At 44.8% G+C, this 15,727-nt stretch overlaps 1 protein-coding gene across 4 annotated transcripts in view; it reads right to left on the bottom strand.

Moving 5' to 3' along the window:
- The window catches only part of CCDC149 (coiled-coil domain containing 149), a 94,071-nt gene that overhangs the window by 28,934 nt on the left and 49,410 nt on the right, over positions 1–15,727 (bottom strand). For all 4 annotated transcript variants that reach the window (XM_075568465.1, XM_075568481.1, XM_075568474.1 and 1 more), the window contains exons 7-8: positions 10,623–10,695; positions 4,712–4,796 (exon numbers count right to left, since the gene is read on the bottom strand). In XM_075568465.1, the coding sequence (XP_075424580.1) occupies positions 4,712–4,796; positions 10,623–10,695 (158 nt within the window). The remainder of the gene's footprint in view (positions 1–4,711; positions 4,797–10,622; positions 10,696–15,727) is intronic.

Genomic DNA, 15,727 nt, shown 5'->3' with positions numbered 1-15,727 from the left:
CACCAGTCAGTCACCCAGCCACCACCCCTGCCCCAGTCAGTCACCCAGTATTCCCCTCCCCAGTCAGGCACCCCCACCCCAGTCAGTCACCCCCTGCCCCAGTCAGTCACCCAACCTCTTTCTCTGTGTATCACCCACCATTTCTCCCCTCTGTGTCTCTCCACTCTCTCTCCCCCCCACTCTCTCTCCCCCCACACTCTCTCTCCCCCCACACTCTCTCTCCCCCCACACTCTCTCTCCCCCCACACTCTCTCTCCCCCCACACTCTCTCTCCCCCCACACTCTCTCTCCCCCCACACTCTCTCTCCCCCCACACTCTCTCTCCCCCCACACTCTCTCTCCCCCCACACTCTGGATCTCTTATTTACCCTATATATCTTACTTGCCCTATACTACACCGAAATAACTTATACTGCTGTCTTCCAGATCTGACTCAAGCTTCACACGGAAGACATCGGAATCCCCCCTAACCCAGAAGACAGGTAGGGAACACCTCCCCTCCCGTATATAAGATTGCGGGAATGAGGGTACCTGGACATTGAGGGACTGCGGATCAGGTAAGATCCCAGGCGGGATTGCTGCTTTAGATATTATGAAGCGGGGACATCCAGACACTGGTTAAGGGGTTCAGGAAACTAGTCATTCACACCTGGCTTTTATTTCTAGATCTGACACGTAACAAGGACTAATTGTAGTATAATGTAATACAATAAAGACATTTATGTCAAAAATGAATGTTGTTCTGACTAGGAATTTATTAAATGTATTTTATTTATATATTTTATTTTAAAGCGGGGTTGGGGGCGGGACTAGGGGCGGGACTAGGTGGCGAGTAGATTTTTTGGTTGGGCGAGTAGGTTTTTGGGTGATTTGTCGAACACTATATATATATATATATATATATATATATATATATATATATATATATATATATATACACATATACATATACAGTGGTCGACAAATCAACAAAAATCTACTCGCCACCTAGTACCACACGTGTGCTGCTTGGGCCAATTGGAGCTCGCCACGATGTTAAATCCACTCGCCCGGGGCGTGCAAATGTATAGGTTTGTCGAACACATACACACACATGCCCAATGCATATAAAACCCCAAATACATATAAAACCCAAGTGTATATAAAAACTTTTTTACGAAACGAATACATATATAATTTAGACTTACCTTGGGATGGTCTCAGGTGTCAGGCCTCTGGCTGAGCCCAGTGGCTGTGGGGGGCCCGGCGACTGGTCCTCTAGTTGCCACCGGGCCCAGACTCTCCCCAGCTGCAGTCCTCTCTCCTCACAGACTGTCCCACACCGAGCTTCTGGCGCGCACCGTGCGTTTCTGACATCAGAATGCGCCGGAAGTAAGCTGGGCTGAACTTTTGGCGTGCACCGGCATGAGAAGGAGGCCTGGTGATGCACTGACGTCAGAAGCGTGAGACATTCAGTGTGGAGGGAGGCCTGCAGCTAAGGGAGAGCCAGGTCCAACTCCTTTGTCCGGCCGCCAGGCCTCACGCAACCACGGGCCCGGGACACTTGTCCCGGCTGTCCCCCCTGTCAGCGGCCCTGGGTTTGGGCCGAAGCCAGATTGGAGTTGGTTAAGGAAATTTGTCTTGGTATAGTACTTGCGTGATTAAGAGTGGACAAATTTTTCCATGACTTTGGATAGAATTGGGAGAAGAGAGATTGGCCTGTAGTTTGAGACGGTGCTTTTGTCTCCACTTTTGAAGATTGGGACAACTCTGGCAGTTTTCCAGGCCTTTGGGATATGGCATTGTTGACAAACTAGAGTTGATTAGGGAAGCAAGCAGTTTGGCAATGACTGGGGCATGGAGTCGTAGGAACTTTGATTGCACTAAGTCAGTTCCACATTGGCTGTTACGTTTTAATGTTAGGAGAGCCTGTGTAATCTCCTCTCCAGATACTGTGACAAAATGAAAAATGCGTGGGGCTATAGGGGTACTCATAGGTTGAGCTTCCTGATTTGTAATTAGGCTGCGCTTTGATAGTAGGAAAGTAGCACACCTCAAAATATTCATTGAAAGTGTTTGCAATGTCAGTGTGGTTTGTCAGAGTAGTATGATCCTTTTTTTTTTATATATTAGGTGGTTGTTGATGGCTAGAAGGCTGGAATATATTAATGACTTTGCAGAAATGTGTTGGATTTGATGTATTTTGGTGAAGATTTCAGAGTAATACTGGGTTTCTGCTAGTCGTGTTTGCCTTGTGCATGTATTCCACAGGCTTCTGTAGTTAAGACCCTTGGTTACTTTGTATCTTTTCAACAAGGCATCCCTAAAATGGTAAAGTGCAATCCATTAAAGCTGCACCCCCTCCCCCCCTCTCATCCCCGTACTCTTCTGCATAGTGGGGCATGGGCTACACAGAGTTTTAAGAACTATGTTTGGAATTAATCAAGTGCAGAATTGTGGTCAGGTATAAAGTTGATTGTATACCAAGGGGCAGTTCGGAAGATCAGCCAGAAATTGTTATGGGTTAAAGATTCTAAATGTTCTAGTGAGTATAACTTTTGGGCTTGACTTTGGTGGTCTTATTTTCCTTATACAGTACACTCTTGCATGGTCACTGAGGAGGTCAGGTAGGATACCAGATGGGAGAATACAGTCTAGCAAGGAATGGTTGTGAGATTGTCTGTGGGAGTTGGGAAATATACAGAATTGGGAAATGTAGGGAGTTGGGAAATGTAGGGAGTTGGGAAATGTAAGGAGTTGGGAAATGTAGGGAGTTGGGAAACGTACGGAGTTGGGAAACGTACGGAGTTGGGAAACGTACGGAGTTGGGAAACGTAATGAGTTGGGAAATGTAAGGAGTTGGGAAATGTAAGGAGTTGGGAAATGTAAGGAGTTGGGAAATGTAAGGAGTTGGTAAATGAAGGGAGTTGGTAAATGAAGGGAGTTGGTAAATGAAGGGAGTTGGTAAATGAAGGGAGTTGGTAAATGAAGGGAGTTGGTAAATGAAGGGAGTTGCGTTGTATCTGGATTTTGTTGTTTTCAGGGGCAAGCCAATTGAGGTTGAAAACAGCAAGAACTAACAGCTTAGAGAGGAAATTGTGCCAAGAAAGTGAGTCATATCAGGCACTCACAGCATATTAAAATTACCCCCTTAGAATCTACAGGTACATTTGCGAATCTCTCTTCTATGCAATTATTATTACATTGCAACAGAAGAGATGCTTTGCCCCACATTCGAAAATTACTCAAAATTATTGAATTCAAAGTACATATTCTTTTATTTTGCAGGAAGCACAATCTCAAAGTTTCGTCAGACGTCACAAATAAAAAAAAAATAATAAGTACTCCGGAATTCAGTAATTTGGAGTACTTTTCGTATGTGTGGCTGAGCGTCGCTTCCATTGTGTTGCATAAAGCAGACAAGGGACTGCTTCCAGCTCTGGTTCCTGCACTACTACCATAGACAACTAGCACCACAAACTCACCCTAACAAAGTAGACGCCCTCTACAACTTAATATGCTGCTTTATCCTACAGTGTATTACAGCACACATCACTGCGAAATGCTCCCAGAACTAGATTTGCCATCTCTTGAGTCCAGGCTTAAATTACATTTTTCCTGTCTTGCCTTCAAATACTTTATGGGAAAGCTACCCGCCTATCTGAACAACCTCCTCACCTCTACCACATGCAGCACTTATCACCTTAGATCTGACTCCAAAAGACTGGTCACTGTCCCAAAGTTCAACATGAATCCGGTCACTCCTCCTCTTACCATGCACCCCACGACTGGAACAACCTACCTGAGACTCTCAATCCCGCCTCCAGTTTAAGTTCTTTCAAGACTTCAGCTGGTTCACATTTTAATCTCGTTTGTAACTGTTAAATACGTCCATAACAAATTGTCTATAACATGAGATAGATGGGATATGAACCCCAAACTAGTGCTCAAGAACTGTTGGCACAATATAAAATCTTTGAAAAAACAGTAAATGAACTGGCACAGTCAGGCTGTATATCTTACATGAATTTCAAAGTCCCATATATAGGTGCGGACACGCATGCACGCCCTCCTACCATTCTTACTATTACTGTCCACGGAATGTCATGACTATACATCATTACACGTTATATTTACAAAGTCTGTGCCCAGGAAATACTTGAAAACGAGAGGTAACTCAATATATTATTTCCTGGTAAAACATTTTGTGTGTAAATATATCTACAGAACGGTGTGTGCGCATCTGATCCTAAAACCGATTTTTCTGGCAGGTTATATTAATAATAAGACTTGGCCAAAATAATCAAGTCAGCAGTGATCACATGACCGCCACTGCCTCCCGACTGATGGAAATGTAAGTGGAAGAGGCTCCACTTCGGGTTCGATCGGGCCGACCACGCTGCTCATAGCGTAACGGGTACATCACAAGGGAACTGTGAAGGTTTTTGCCCCCTATGTGGAGTGGGACTGACCCTTCAATGAAATGGGGGAGTAGTAATAGCTATGGTGGCACCAATTACTTCGCCCAAGCAAGTGTATTGAAAGTGATTGTTAGTTCTCTGCGAGTGGGGTTTGTTCTGTCACAGCGGTGTCTCCTACTGTAATAAAACCCAGACCAGAAATACAGAGTTTTCACTAGAAACTCAACTGGCTTTGATTTACATTTTTCCAAACTGAACAAAGATCCGTTGCAGGTTTAGCAAATCAGAGGCTTATCTCTCTGTATAAATACCTTGCTTTGCAGAAAGCACTCCAGTCAGTGCACTGCTGTTTGACCTGCTATTCGATCTGGAATTCTTTCTCCTCTCCAGCGCGTTCTTAAAAAAAAACAACAAAAAATAAAACAGGATTGCCGCACTGAATGACACAAGACATTTTCACGTCAAATAGAACATATCAGGATTATGAACACAGCGTGGGAAATGGGGTGTTTCATCAAGTACAGTAAGTATGGGGTGAGCCCCCCCTTGCTTACTACGCGGTCTCCTGGACTAGTTTTTTTGCCTGCAGTACCCATATTTTTTTGTACTATCTTCCCCCAGTCCCCACTACCTAGGGCCATCACAATTTAGGCTGTGCGCATAGTGCCGGCGACAAAACATGCATTGAATCTGTAGCATGCGCTTATAGTAGGCGCGACGGTGATGGGGTGACCAATATCTCTGTAGGCAGTAGAATTTGATTTTCACAGCGACGGTCTCACCATGTGACAGGCTATAAATGCTTTTGTGCAAGTGCAGCGAGAGGGGGGATGTGTGTACGAGTTCAGGGAGAGGGGGGATGTGTGTACGAGTGCAGGGAGAGGGGGGGTGTGTGTACGAGTTCAGGGAGACGGGGGATGTGTGTACGAGTGCAGGGAGAGGGGGGATGTGTGTATGAGTGCAGGGAGAGGGGGGATGTGTGTGTACGAGTGCAGGGAGAGGGGGGGTGTGTGTATGAGTGCAGGGAGAGGGGGGATGTGTGTACGAGTTCAGGGAGAGGGGGGATGTGTGTGTACGAGTGCAGGGAAAGGGGGGATGTGTGTATGAGTGCAGGGAGAGGGGGGATGTGTGTATGAGTGCAGGGAGAGGGGGGATGTGTGTGTGAGTGCAGGGAGGGGGGGGATGTGTGTGTGATGTGCAGGGAGAGGGGGGATGTGTGTGTGTGTGTGTGTGTGTGTGTGTGTGTGTGTGTGTGTGTGTGTGTGTGTGTGTGTGTGTGTGTGTGTGTGTGTGTGTGTGTGCGTGTCAAGTGAAACACACTATATTAACAACTTTAAAATAGTAAATTCTCCCGTAATTTAAAGTAAAAGTAAATTCAGCATACAACTCCTCTCCGTTTCAGCCTTCCCCCTTGCTCGTCTCCACCCCTCTGCCTTCCCCCTTGCTCGTCTCCGCCCCTCTGCCTTCCCCCTTGCCTGACATCACTCCCCTGGTAGCAAGAGACGTCTCCAAAACTCAAATTACAACTTTCGCAACGGCTACGGAGACGGGTGATGTCATCCGTAGCCGGCACTATAAGCGCAGCCTTACACACTTGGCTCCATGTAAAAATAACAATGTGTCTAGAGCTGCGACGAACAGCAAATAACAATGTGTCTAGAGCTGCGACGAACAGCAAATAACAATGTATCTAGAGCTGCGACGAACAGCAAATAACAATGTGTCTAGAGCTGCGACGAACAGCAAATAACAATGTGTCTAGAGCTGCGACGAACAGCAAATAACAATGTGTCTAGAGCTGCGACGAACAGCAAATAACAAATGTGTCTAGAGCTGCGACGAACAGCGGCAGCTTCTGTAACGCAGAATTCCTGCAGGAAATTCTTGACAGAGTCACCGAACCTGCCAATGAAAAACCTTGGGCGTGGACGGGCGGGAGGGGGGGCGGGGTGCACTTATCAAACGACCCAGAACACCTCTTTTCTCATTATTACAGATGTCGCTTCCAGAGCTGATCGTCATTCAGCCACAGACCCAAATCAGTCTCTCGCTTTTCCAGTTATGCCACATCAAAAAAGGTCTGTGTACACGGAATTGCAAGCTATGGCCGCTGGGGTTTAGCAGCTTTGCAAATGTAGGTCCAGAGGCCCAACTGTGAAAATCACAATAATCTAAAATATCACAGAATGGGCAATCCCTACTGTTTTTTGTCAGAGGACAGCTAAAAGATCCTACCTAAAACCGAGCAACGCTGAAGTGATCATGGCTGTTAATCAGCCGTTTATAGACAACAACTAGTTAAAGCATTCTCCCCCCCATGCCAAGCTGTTTTTATTCAGATCCCAATTCGGCAGATATAATCCTCTGATTGCCCGGCACCTTGAATACTGGGGCAAGGTCGCGTCATGCAGCAAGTGAATGAAAGGTACATTGCTGTGATACGCAGCATTCTCTTCCTGCATTGGCTGCACCCGCATGCCGTTTCTGGGCACTTCTACTACAGACCATATTTCTGAACTAGGGGTCCTCAGTAAAACAGGGGATTACGGATTTAGCCATTTGATGTAAGGACTGGACATATTGCACTATACCTAGGGTGACCAGTCGTCCCGGTTTTGCCGGGACAGTCCTGTTTTTTTCGGTCCTGTCCCGGTTGCCAGTCTGTCCCGGATTTTCTCTTGGCCCCGGTATTGTTAAATTTGTCTGTACTCTGCGCCGGTGCGTGGGGGCGGCGGCGGTGCGTGGCGAAGGATGTGGCAGCCCGGCCAGTAAGTATTTTCAGCATACCAGGGCTGAACATGGCGGGCCCGCAGGGGATTGGTGGAGGAAGCCGGGGGTGGGGCGTTAGATGAAAGTAAGAGGATGCTGCGGGGCTTTGGCTCTCCCGGGCTTTCCCTCCACTGGCACTCTGGCCTTCCCTCCGGCTCCCTGGCACCCCGGCTCTCCCTCCCTCCGGTACCCGGCTCGCTCTCCCTCCCTCCGGTGCCCGGCTCGCTCTCCCTCCCTGCGGTAACCGGCTCGCGCTCTCTCTCTCCGGTGCCCGGCTCGCTCCCCCCCCCCCGAGCCCACTCACAGTTTCTCACGCCACTTCCTGTGAGCACGTGCCCCAGTCTGCCGCCTCCGCTAAACCTGCAGCTGCCTGAGGTAGGCTTATGGAAGATAGAGAGGGGGGGGAGGGAGAGATGGGAGATCCAGGGGGGGGGAGAGATGGGAGATGCACAGGGGGGGGGAGAGATGGGAGATGCACAGGGGGGGGAAGAGATGGGAGATGCAGGTGGGGGGGAGATGGGAGATGGGAGATGCAAGGGGGGGAGAGATGGGAGATGCGGGGTGAGGGTATATGAGGATGATGACGGTGATGATGATGATGATTTTACCTGTGCCACCCAATTTTTTTAAATATGTATGGGGGTGGGTCTTTTAAAAATGTATTGGGACGGCGGGCGTCTTTTTAATATGTATTGGCGGGGGCGGGTATTTTTATTATGTATTGCGGGGTGGGGTTTTTTGGTAAGTATTTTTTGGGTGGATTGAGTGAGTGGGAAAATTGACGGAAGGTAGGGGCGAGTGAGAGGGGGAGTGAGTGAGGAAGAGAGGGAGTAAGACACAGGGGAGATAAATACATGCGAGGCGGGAGAGGGAGGAGAGCGAGACGGAAGGGAGAGAGAAATTCATGGGTAGAGGGTGGGAAATAGAGGTGGCTCGTGAGGTGTGAAATTAACCTAAGGCCGCGCTTATAGTGCCGGCGACGCTGACGTCATGCTGCAATCGCTGGAAAAATCAAATTGAAGTGACTTCCAGCGATTGCGACCAAACCGTTTCGCCGTCCTGTCGCTCCAACTATAAGTGCACGCGACGGTGTCAATACATTTGTTTTGACGCAACGTCGCCAGCACTATTAGCGCGGCCTAATATGTGTCAGCCAGATAGGGGTTCCCCGAGATTTTTCTAAATACTTCAAGGGTTCCTCCAAACAAAAAAAGTTTGCGCCCCCCTGGTCTAGTCTATCTTCTCAATCCACCTCCTAGCAGAGCTAAGTACTGTAAGTAGCAACATATATTTATAATACACAACCCGATTTCCCCTATTTAGTTTGCAAATTGTAATATTATATACACAAGCCACAAGGTCAGGTCAGGAATAAGGAATATCACATTTTTAAAATGTCTTAATTTGAATTAATGCCTTCATTTTTTATTTAATTTTAATGTCTTCGTTATTTATGTAATTTTAATTAATGTATTAATTTTTTATTAAGTACAGTAGAGATTAGAAAGTACATTTCAGATTTCAGGCTTCAAAGTGGTTTGTTTTATTTATTTCTGATAGAAGATTTCACTATTCTCTATACCGGGGGGCGCAAACTTTTTTTTACCTGCGCCCCCCTGCCGGCAGTCCCCTCACCCCCGCGCCCCCTCCTCACCCCTACTTACCTCGGCGTCATGACATCACATTGCCATAGCAACGTGACGTCACATGACTTTTCGGCGTCATTTGACGCGTGTAGGAAGCCGCCGGAGCTAAGGTAAGTAAAGGTTTACAGAGGCACTGCAGCTCCCCCGGCACTTAATTTAAGTGCCTTCGGGAAGCGCGCGGGGCCTCTGTAAACCCCGCACACCCTGCAGGCAGTTCGTGCCCCCCAGTTTGCGCACCGCTGCTCTATACACACAAACACACTGCAGCCTCCACCTCTATACACACAAACACACCCTGCAGGGCCCATCTCTATACACACAAACACACACTGCAGCCCACACCTCTATACACACACACACACTGCAGCCAGCGTTGCCACCTTCTATTGAAGGCTAACCCGGAGATAACATTTTTTAGATCTTTTTATTATATATTTATTTATCTTGCCTTTGGCTGTATTCCTCCCCTCCAAATTCCGTCAACATGGCTGCGCGACGTCACGTAATACCCATTGCCATAACGAGACGCTCCGTGACGTCACCCGGCATCAAGTTCACATGACAACGGGATGCATTATGGTGACAAGGCATCACGTGATGCCACATTGTCATGGCAACATGTCACCGCCTGACGTTAGAGTGTTTAGTTTTCATGGCTACGGGCGGCGTGACAAGATGTCCATTGTTTTATAAATAATTTTTTTTAGGTGTCCCGGTTTTTCATTTTGAAAATCTGGTCACCCTAACTATACCAAGACATTATTCTTGCTTTAGGCATATTGTTCTATTTCTTCCCTGTAATCTAAAAAACCTAGTTACCTTGGAATCATTAATATATATATATATATATATATATATATATATTTATTTTTAGAATTGTAATGAAGAGACACATTTTTCCAGATGGATGAAGACAAATGAAAGCGCATTAGAGCCTTAAACAAAACTACAATTTAAAAAAAAAAGCACATGATTAACCACAAATATATATATATATCAGCAGTCACAACAAACATGTACAATACAACACATTAGTGTTTGGTGCTCAGAGAAAAACCTCTCCCTGCAAAACCAGATAAATGTAGCATTTGGCTTCTGGTTGGTTTCGGAGGATTACTATTAATTAGTTACACGGCTTTTACGGGGGGCATATCAGCAAATATAAAAGATAACATGATTATTCGTCCTCAAATGCCAGAGTGCGTTTTAACGTTTACAATGTACCTTCTATATAAATAATAAAAATAATACCCAACAAAAAGAGCATAATCTGCCAGGAGTGACTAGCGGTCTACATATTCAATGGGGCAATATGACCGACTCGTACTACGCAAAGCATGAATCTACGAGAAATGATTTAGAAGAAAACATACACACATTGGAGAGTGTGTGTGTTTGTGTGTCTCGGCAAGCAGCCGAGCTCTCACGGGCACGTGCGCGCACTCAGGACAAACACGTTGTCGCAATGTGCTTGATCACATGGAGCACGAGCGCTAAGCTTCACCCTGGACGCGGCCTTGTGGTGCACTAACCCCACCACTCTCAGATGCCAGTGCTGCAGTGAAGTACACCCTCCGGAAAAGCCATTTCCTATATTGCCTACCTATTCTCCCCTTGTTCCTGTCAAACGTAAAATGTTTCAGGTTCTATGAAACAAAGGCAACAAGCAGACACTAAATTCAATAACTCAGGTCCTAGGCTTTGAAGAACCATTACAAGTTAAAACAATCACACAGGCAAAGCTATTTAACTTCTAATACAATCTTGAAAACGCATTTTCTGTGTGCTTCTAAAAATACGTTTTTACCTTGTATTTGACGATATTGCTTTTCTGCAGATTAACTTCCTCCTGTAGTTGTTTTAATCTTTCTTGTAGGTATCTGGAGAAAAATAAAATTGAAAACACTCTTCAAGGGTAAAGCCTCAAATAAGCATTACGAGCGCGCACACACACAGGAAAATAGTGTTTCTTTGTTGATATAACAGCAAAAACACTTTGAGAGTATGGTAATTCAGGTGCGAGTATCTCAAAAGAAAATGAAAATCAAGCCACGCAGTTTATGGTTACCAATTGGATATAGTATATGGTTCAATAAAAAAATAATAACCTCTTTTATATGCCTTCTTCATGATGCCTAGAGGAGCTTCTAACGCCGGGTACCACGGAAAGATTTGAATTGTATTTTTTACGTTCGTATAGACAAGAGATGTATACATCCCCTAGCGGCTAGGGCCTAGCCAGTTGTAAACAATAAAAACAAGTATTAGAAATGGCCATTCGGTTAAAAACCTGCCAAGAAATTGTCACTAAAGTGCAATTAGGGGAAATTGTGCTGCGCCAATTCTGATTAATACTGGAACATGCAGAACAACGAGTTTCAGGACGGAGTTTATGATTCTAAAACACAATCCTGAAGCAACACAGGTTTTATTTCCGATTGTATCATTTGGTGTTTCTACAGTTTCAACTTTTATAGAATATAAAGGGGACAAAGCTTCCTCCACAATGCTGAGTTTCCCGGCCGTTAGATAAATGTACGTTAGGATTGTCTGCTCTGATAATAGCTTTGTGACAATCCAACTCCTATGTCCCTGAAGGTTAATTTGATACAGTTAAATTAGCTTATGCTTTCAGCTCCCTCACGTGTTTTTTTTAATTTTTTTAATTTATCTCCAAACTGTTTGATCACATTAAAGAAGCTGAAGGTATAATTATTTCCTAATGGGAGATAAAAATAGAAATTTCCAGTCATTATTTAAGGCATTTTAGTCTACATTTAGTCAAAAGAAAATAAATAAATAAATAAATAAAGAGAAGCCACAACTATTTAAATAATTGTTTCAGTCTAATTGTGCATGCGATCGTAAGATGTGCTACAAATACCGAAATATGTATATGTAGCCTAGCCTCCGGCCGCTAATTATTTCCCTGGGCCCTACCAGTGTAAGCCCTGTTAGGTACAAGCAGTGGATGGGTTAATTCCTCCATAAGGCCTTGTTTGCTATTGCAGCCTTAGATGCAGTAACTGTATCTAAGGGCGGGCCTAGCAACAGCCAGAGAGTGTCAGTCTGGGGGAGGTACTGGATGGGTGTCATGCTGGATTGTGATGACCTGCCAGTATCAGACCTGCACTGTTATGGGGCAGGGGTTAAAGCCCAACCCCAGGGTATAAATACTGTCTCTCTCCCAAAAGTGGGTGAGCCTCTTTCCTTCCTCTGTAGAGTGAGCAACAACTTCCCTGTGTCCCATAAGGGGGCAACAGGAGGAGCACCATGCTGGAGGAAGCTTGGATAGGCCTCAAGCCTTGAAGTGACCTTCTTAGGGGAAGCAAGGAAAGTGATGTACCTGCTGTGTAAGATCCTAAACACTGCAATAAATACCATGGAACCATATACCAGTGTGATTCACTGTCTTGGGCTAAAGAAAAGTGTCAGTCGGAACCATCCTACTATCCAGAGGATCCATGCTGACTGGAGGTACTGCAACCAATGAACAAAGGTACCCTGTAAATCCTGTCCTGATGATTCCCCACACCACCGCGGAAGTGCTCAGCCATCCTGTTACCTCACAGGTATGCACCATTCTACACCAAAAACACTAGTAGCAGACCAAATCTCACTTAGGGTGGGGGTAAAGGAGCTACATATATAAAACGCACATTCTTCAGGACAGAGGCTATTGGCCATATTTACTAAGCAGTACTATCCCAAGACACAACTTATGGACTCTTCAAATGAGGGCTTATATGCTGGTACTGTATAAAATATTACAGTATATATGACATATACTTGTTCATGAAAAAGATACAGACATTATATATAAATATATATATAGTAAACAATCACTAGCACTTCTGTACAAATTTAGCAGTAGACTGGTGCACGTCTCATACAAGTAATAGAGGTATACATTACCAATGTGGCAAACAGGCAACAGCTCCTAACCTCAAAGGAAACACACACACACACACACACACATCACTCTCCCCAACATAAATGTAATATCAAGTATTAAATAAGAAAAGAAAAGAAAAAAGTCACAGAACTAGCCGTTTATTAAGATAGAAAAAACAAATCTTTATTCAATAATAAAGCTGCATCAAAAGTAGACTCCGCACCAGAGCACATAATGCATATGAAGCAGTCACTGTTTGTATATGGTGCATTATGCGATGGTGCTTAACCTGCTTTGATGCAGTTTTTTACATGTACTGAAGAAGACTGTTTTCTATCTTCCATACAGAAATGCGCAGCAGTTTCTAACCTTTAAAGGGCAGCAGAACCCTGTCATTCATGTAACGTGAGGTTATTTCTTCCTACGCTGCACTGCAGTATGCGTTAGAACTATTTTACATCACTGCATTAAATAGAGTTTTGTAAAAACAAATCTAAATCTACTTGAAAAGAATTATGGTGCCTCAAAGTCTTAAATATCTGACAGAACTGAATCTTTTAGTGCTGGCTGTATCATTATATAAAATCTAATACATGCACATTTTTAATTACCTGCACAAATTACATTTCCTAAATCAAATATCTAAAAAAAAAAAAAATTATATAGATGTCAAAACTGCAACACAAAACATTTTGATTTTGTAATCGATACATTAAAATAAAGAAACTTTCTAAATGTTTTGTTATGACGTTTGTATACAAAACCTAAACTTCTCATATTCCCCAAATTTGGCACAAATTAAAAACCTAATCCTAATTTGTGATTCAAAACTGTAACTGTTTTAACATTGCATTTTTATGTAATACTTGGTTGACCTAACTAATATGTACCATTTACATAATTAAAGTACTGTTAACTAACCCAGAAAACCTAAACACAACAGTCCTCAAAAAGAAACGCTTGCCCTTAGAAAGTTAGATGTTGGGAGCATATGAACTTCTTCATATCTAATCCACATCAACAACTAACCTGCCATTATAGCCTTACATTTCCATATCAGATGTAAGAAATGTGTGAAATCAACATCTCTACATTTAACACAACTAAACTGCAAAACATGAATGCATATCTTTAACCCATGAGTGCCAAGCAACTTCACCCACTGCTACACATAATTCCTACAATATAATGACATATCTTGAGGCATCGATTTTAAAATATGCATGGGTAGCCAGGTAACCCGCTCGGCTACTAATTCTCTGGCTAACACGCAAGTCCTTGTACCAGCGCAGGCAGTGTTAGAGTTAAATCTACACCCTGCTGCAGTAAGTAGCTCCCTTGAGTGACAGGGGGGGTGGCCTAAGGCCTAGGCACCGCCCATACAGGGCTGAGACCTAGGGTCCCTTCCCTGGAAACAAAAAAGAGCTGCAGCCAAATGTAGTTATTCTTCCTTCTCCCTTCTAAGGGAGTGGGACTGTTGTTTTACCCTCTCCCCTCCTGGGAGTGGGGTGTGTTATTCAATCTGGACCAGGGACCTGGTTCCAGGCCTTCCCTCCTTCAGAGGAGTGGGAGCAGCTACCCCATGCTCCACCAGGGAGTGTGGGAGATTGGGATAGACCTTTGGGGCCTCAAGCCCTGGGTGTCGAGTCCAGGGTCAAGAGATGAGAAAGTGTGCTGCAAGACCGTGCATGCTAGGATCATGTACTTCAAAAAATTCTGAGTTCACATTTTATACTCCTGCTTGAGGCTGCAGTCTTTCGGGGGGATGGAAGAGGTTTTCTACAGGGGACTGTATCTATCCCAGATAGCCCCTGTGGGAATGCAGGCGCTGTACCATAGGAGAAGAGAGCTGCGGATCACCAAAAGCCTGTCCTGTTGATTCCCCAACTAACATCGGCGGAAGCTCAGGGCCTTCTGTATACCTGCAGGTGAGCACCACAACACCGTGTAACAGTGAGATCTCACATGTTTTAGGTAACTTTGGTAGTATCAATTTAACCCTAGGCTAGGGCTAGTTTTAAAACTTAATGCAACTCCAATCCAAAGCCTCGGAGAAGACTTTTCTACACATTTTGTATTGTATTGTATGTCTTTATTTATATAGCGCCATTAATGTACATAGCGCTTCACAGTAGTAATACATGTGGTAATCAAATAAATAACAGATAATATAAATAACAGATCATGGGAATAAGTGCTTTAGACATAAAAGTAACATTAAGGAAGAGGAGTCCCTGCCCCGAGGAGCTTACAGTCTAATGGGTAGGTAGGGAGAACGTACAGAGACAGTAGGAGGGAGTTCTGGTAAGTGCGTCTGCAGGGGGCCAAGCTTTATGTATCATGTGTTCAGAATATCCACAGTGCTATTCATATGCTTCTTTAAGCAAGTGTGTCTTAAGGTGAGTCTTAAAGGTGGATAGAGAGGGTGCTAGTCGGGTACTGAGGGGAAGGGCATTCCAGAGGTGTGGGGCAGTCAGTGGAAAAGGTTTAAGGCGGGAGAGGGCTTTAGATACAAAAGGGGTAGAAAGAAGACATCCTTGAGAAGAACGCAAGAGTCGGGGTGGTGCATAGCGAGAAATTAGGGCTGAGGTGTAAGATGGGGCAGAAGAGAGTAAAGCTTTAAAAGTGAGGAGAAGAATGGAGTGTGAGATGCGGGATTTGATCGGAAGCCAGGAGAGGGATTTCATGAGGGGAGATGCGGAGACAGATCTAGGAAAGAGTAGCGTGACTCTGGCAGCAGCGTTTAGGATAGATTGTAGGGGAGGCAGGTGAGAGGCAGGAAGGCCGGACAGCAGGAGGTTACAGTAATCAAGACGGGAGAGAATGAGGGCCTGAGTCAGCGTTTTAGCAGTCGAGCAACAGAGGAAAGGGCGTATCTTTGTTATATTGCGGAGGAAAAAGCGACAGGTTTTAGAAATGTTTTGAATGTGAGGGGCGAATGTGAGAGAGGAGTCGAGTGTGACCCCTAGGCAGCGTGCTTGGGCTACTGGGCGAATGATGGTAGTTCCAACAGTAAT

This window comes from Ascaphus truei, chromosome 1 (genome assembly GCF_040206685.1).
Source record: "Ascaphus truei isolate aAscTru1 chromosome 1, aAscTru1.hap1, whole genome shotgun sequence".
Lineage (NCBI taxonomy): Eukaryota > Metazoa > Chordata > Amphibia > Anura > Ascaphidae > Ascaphus > Ascaphus truei.
The sequence above is the reverse complement of the archived record's forward strand: the minus strand, read 5'-3'. Positions and strand labels throughout refer to the sequence as shown.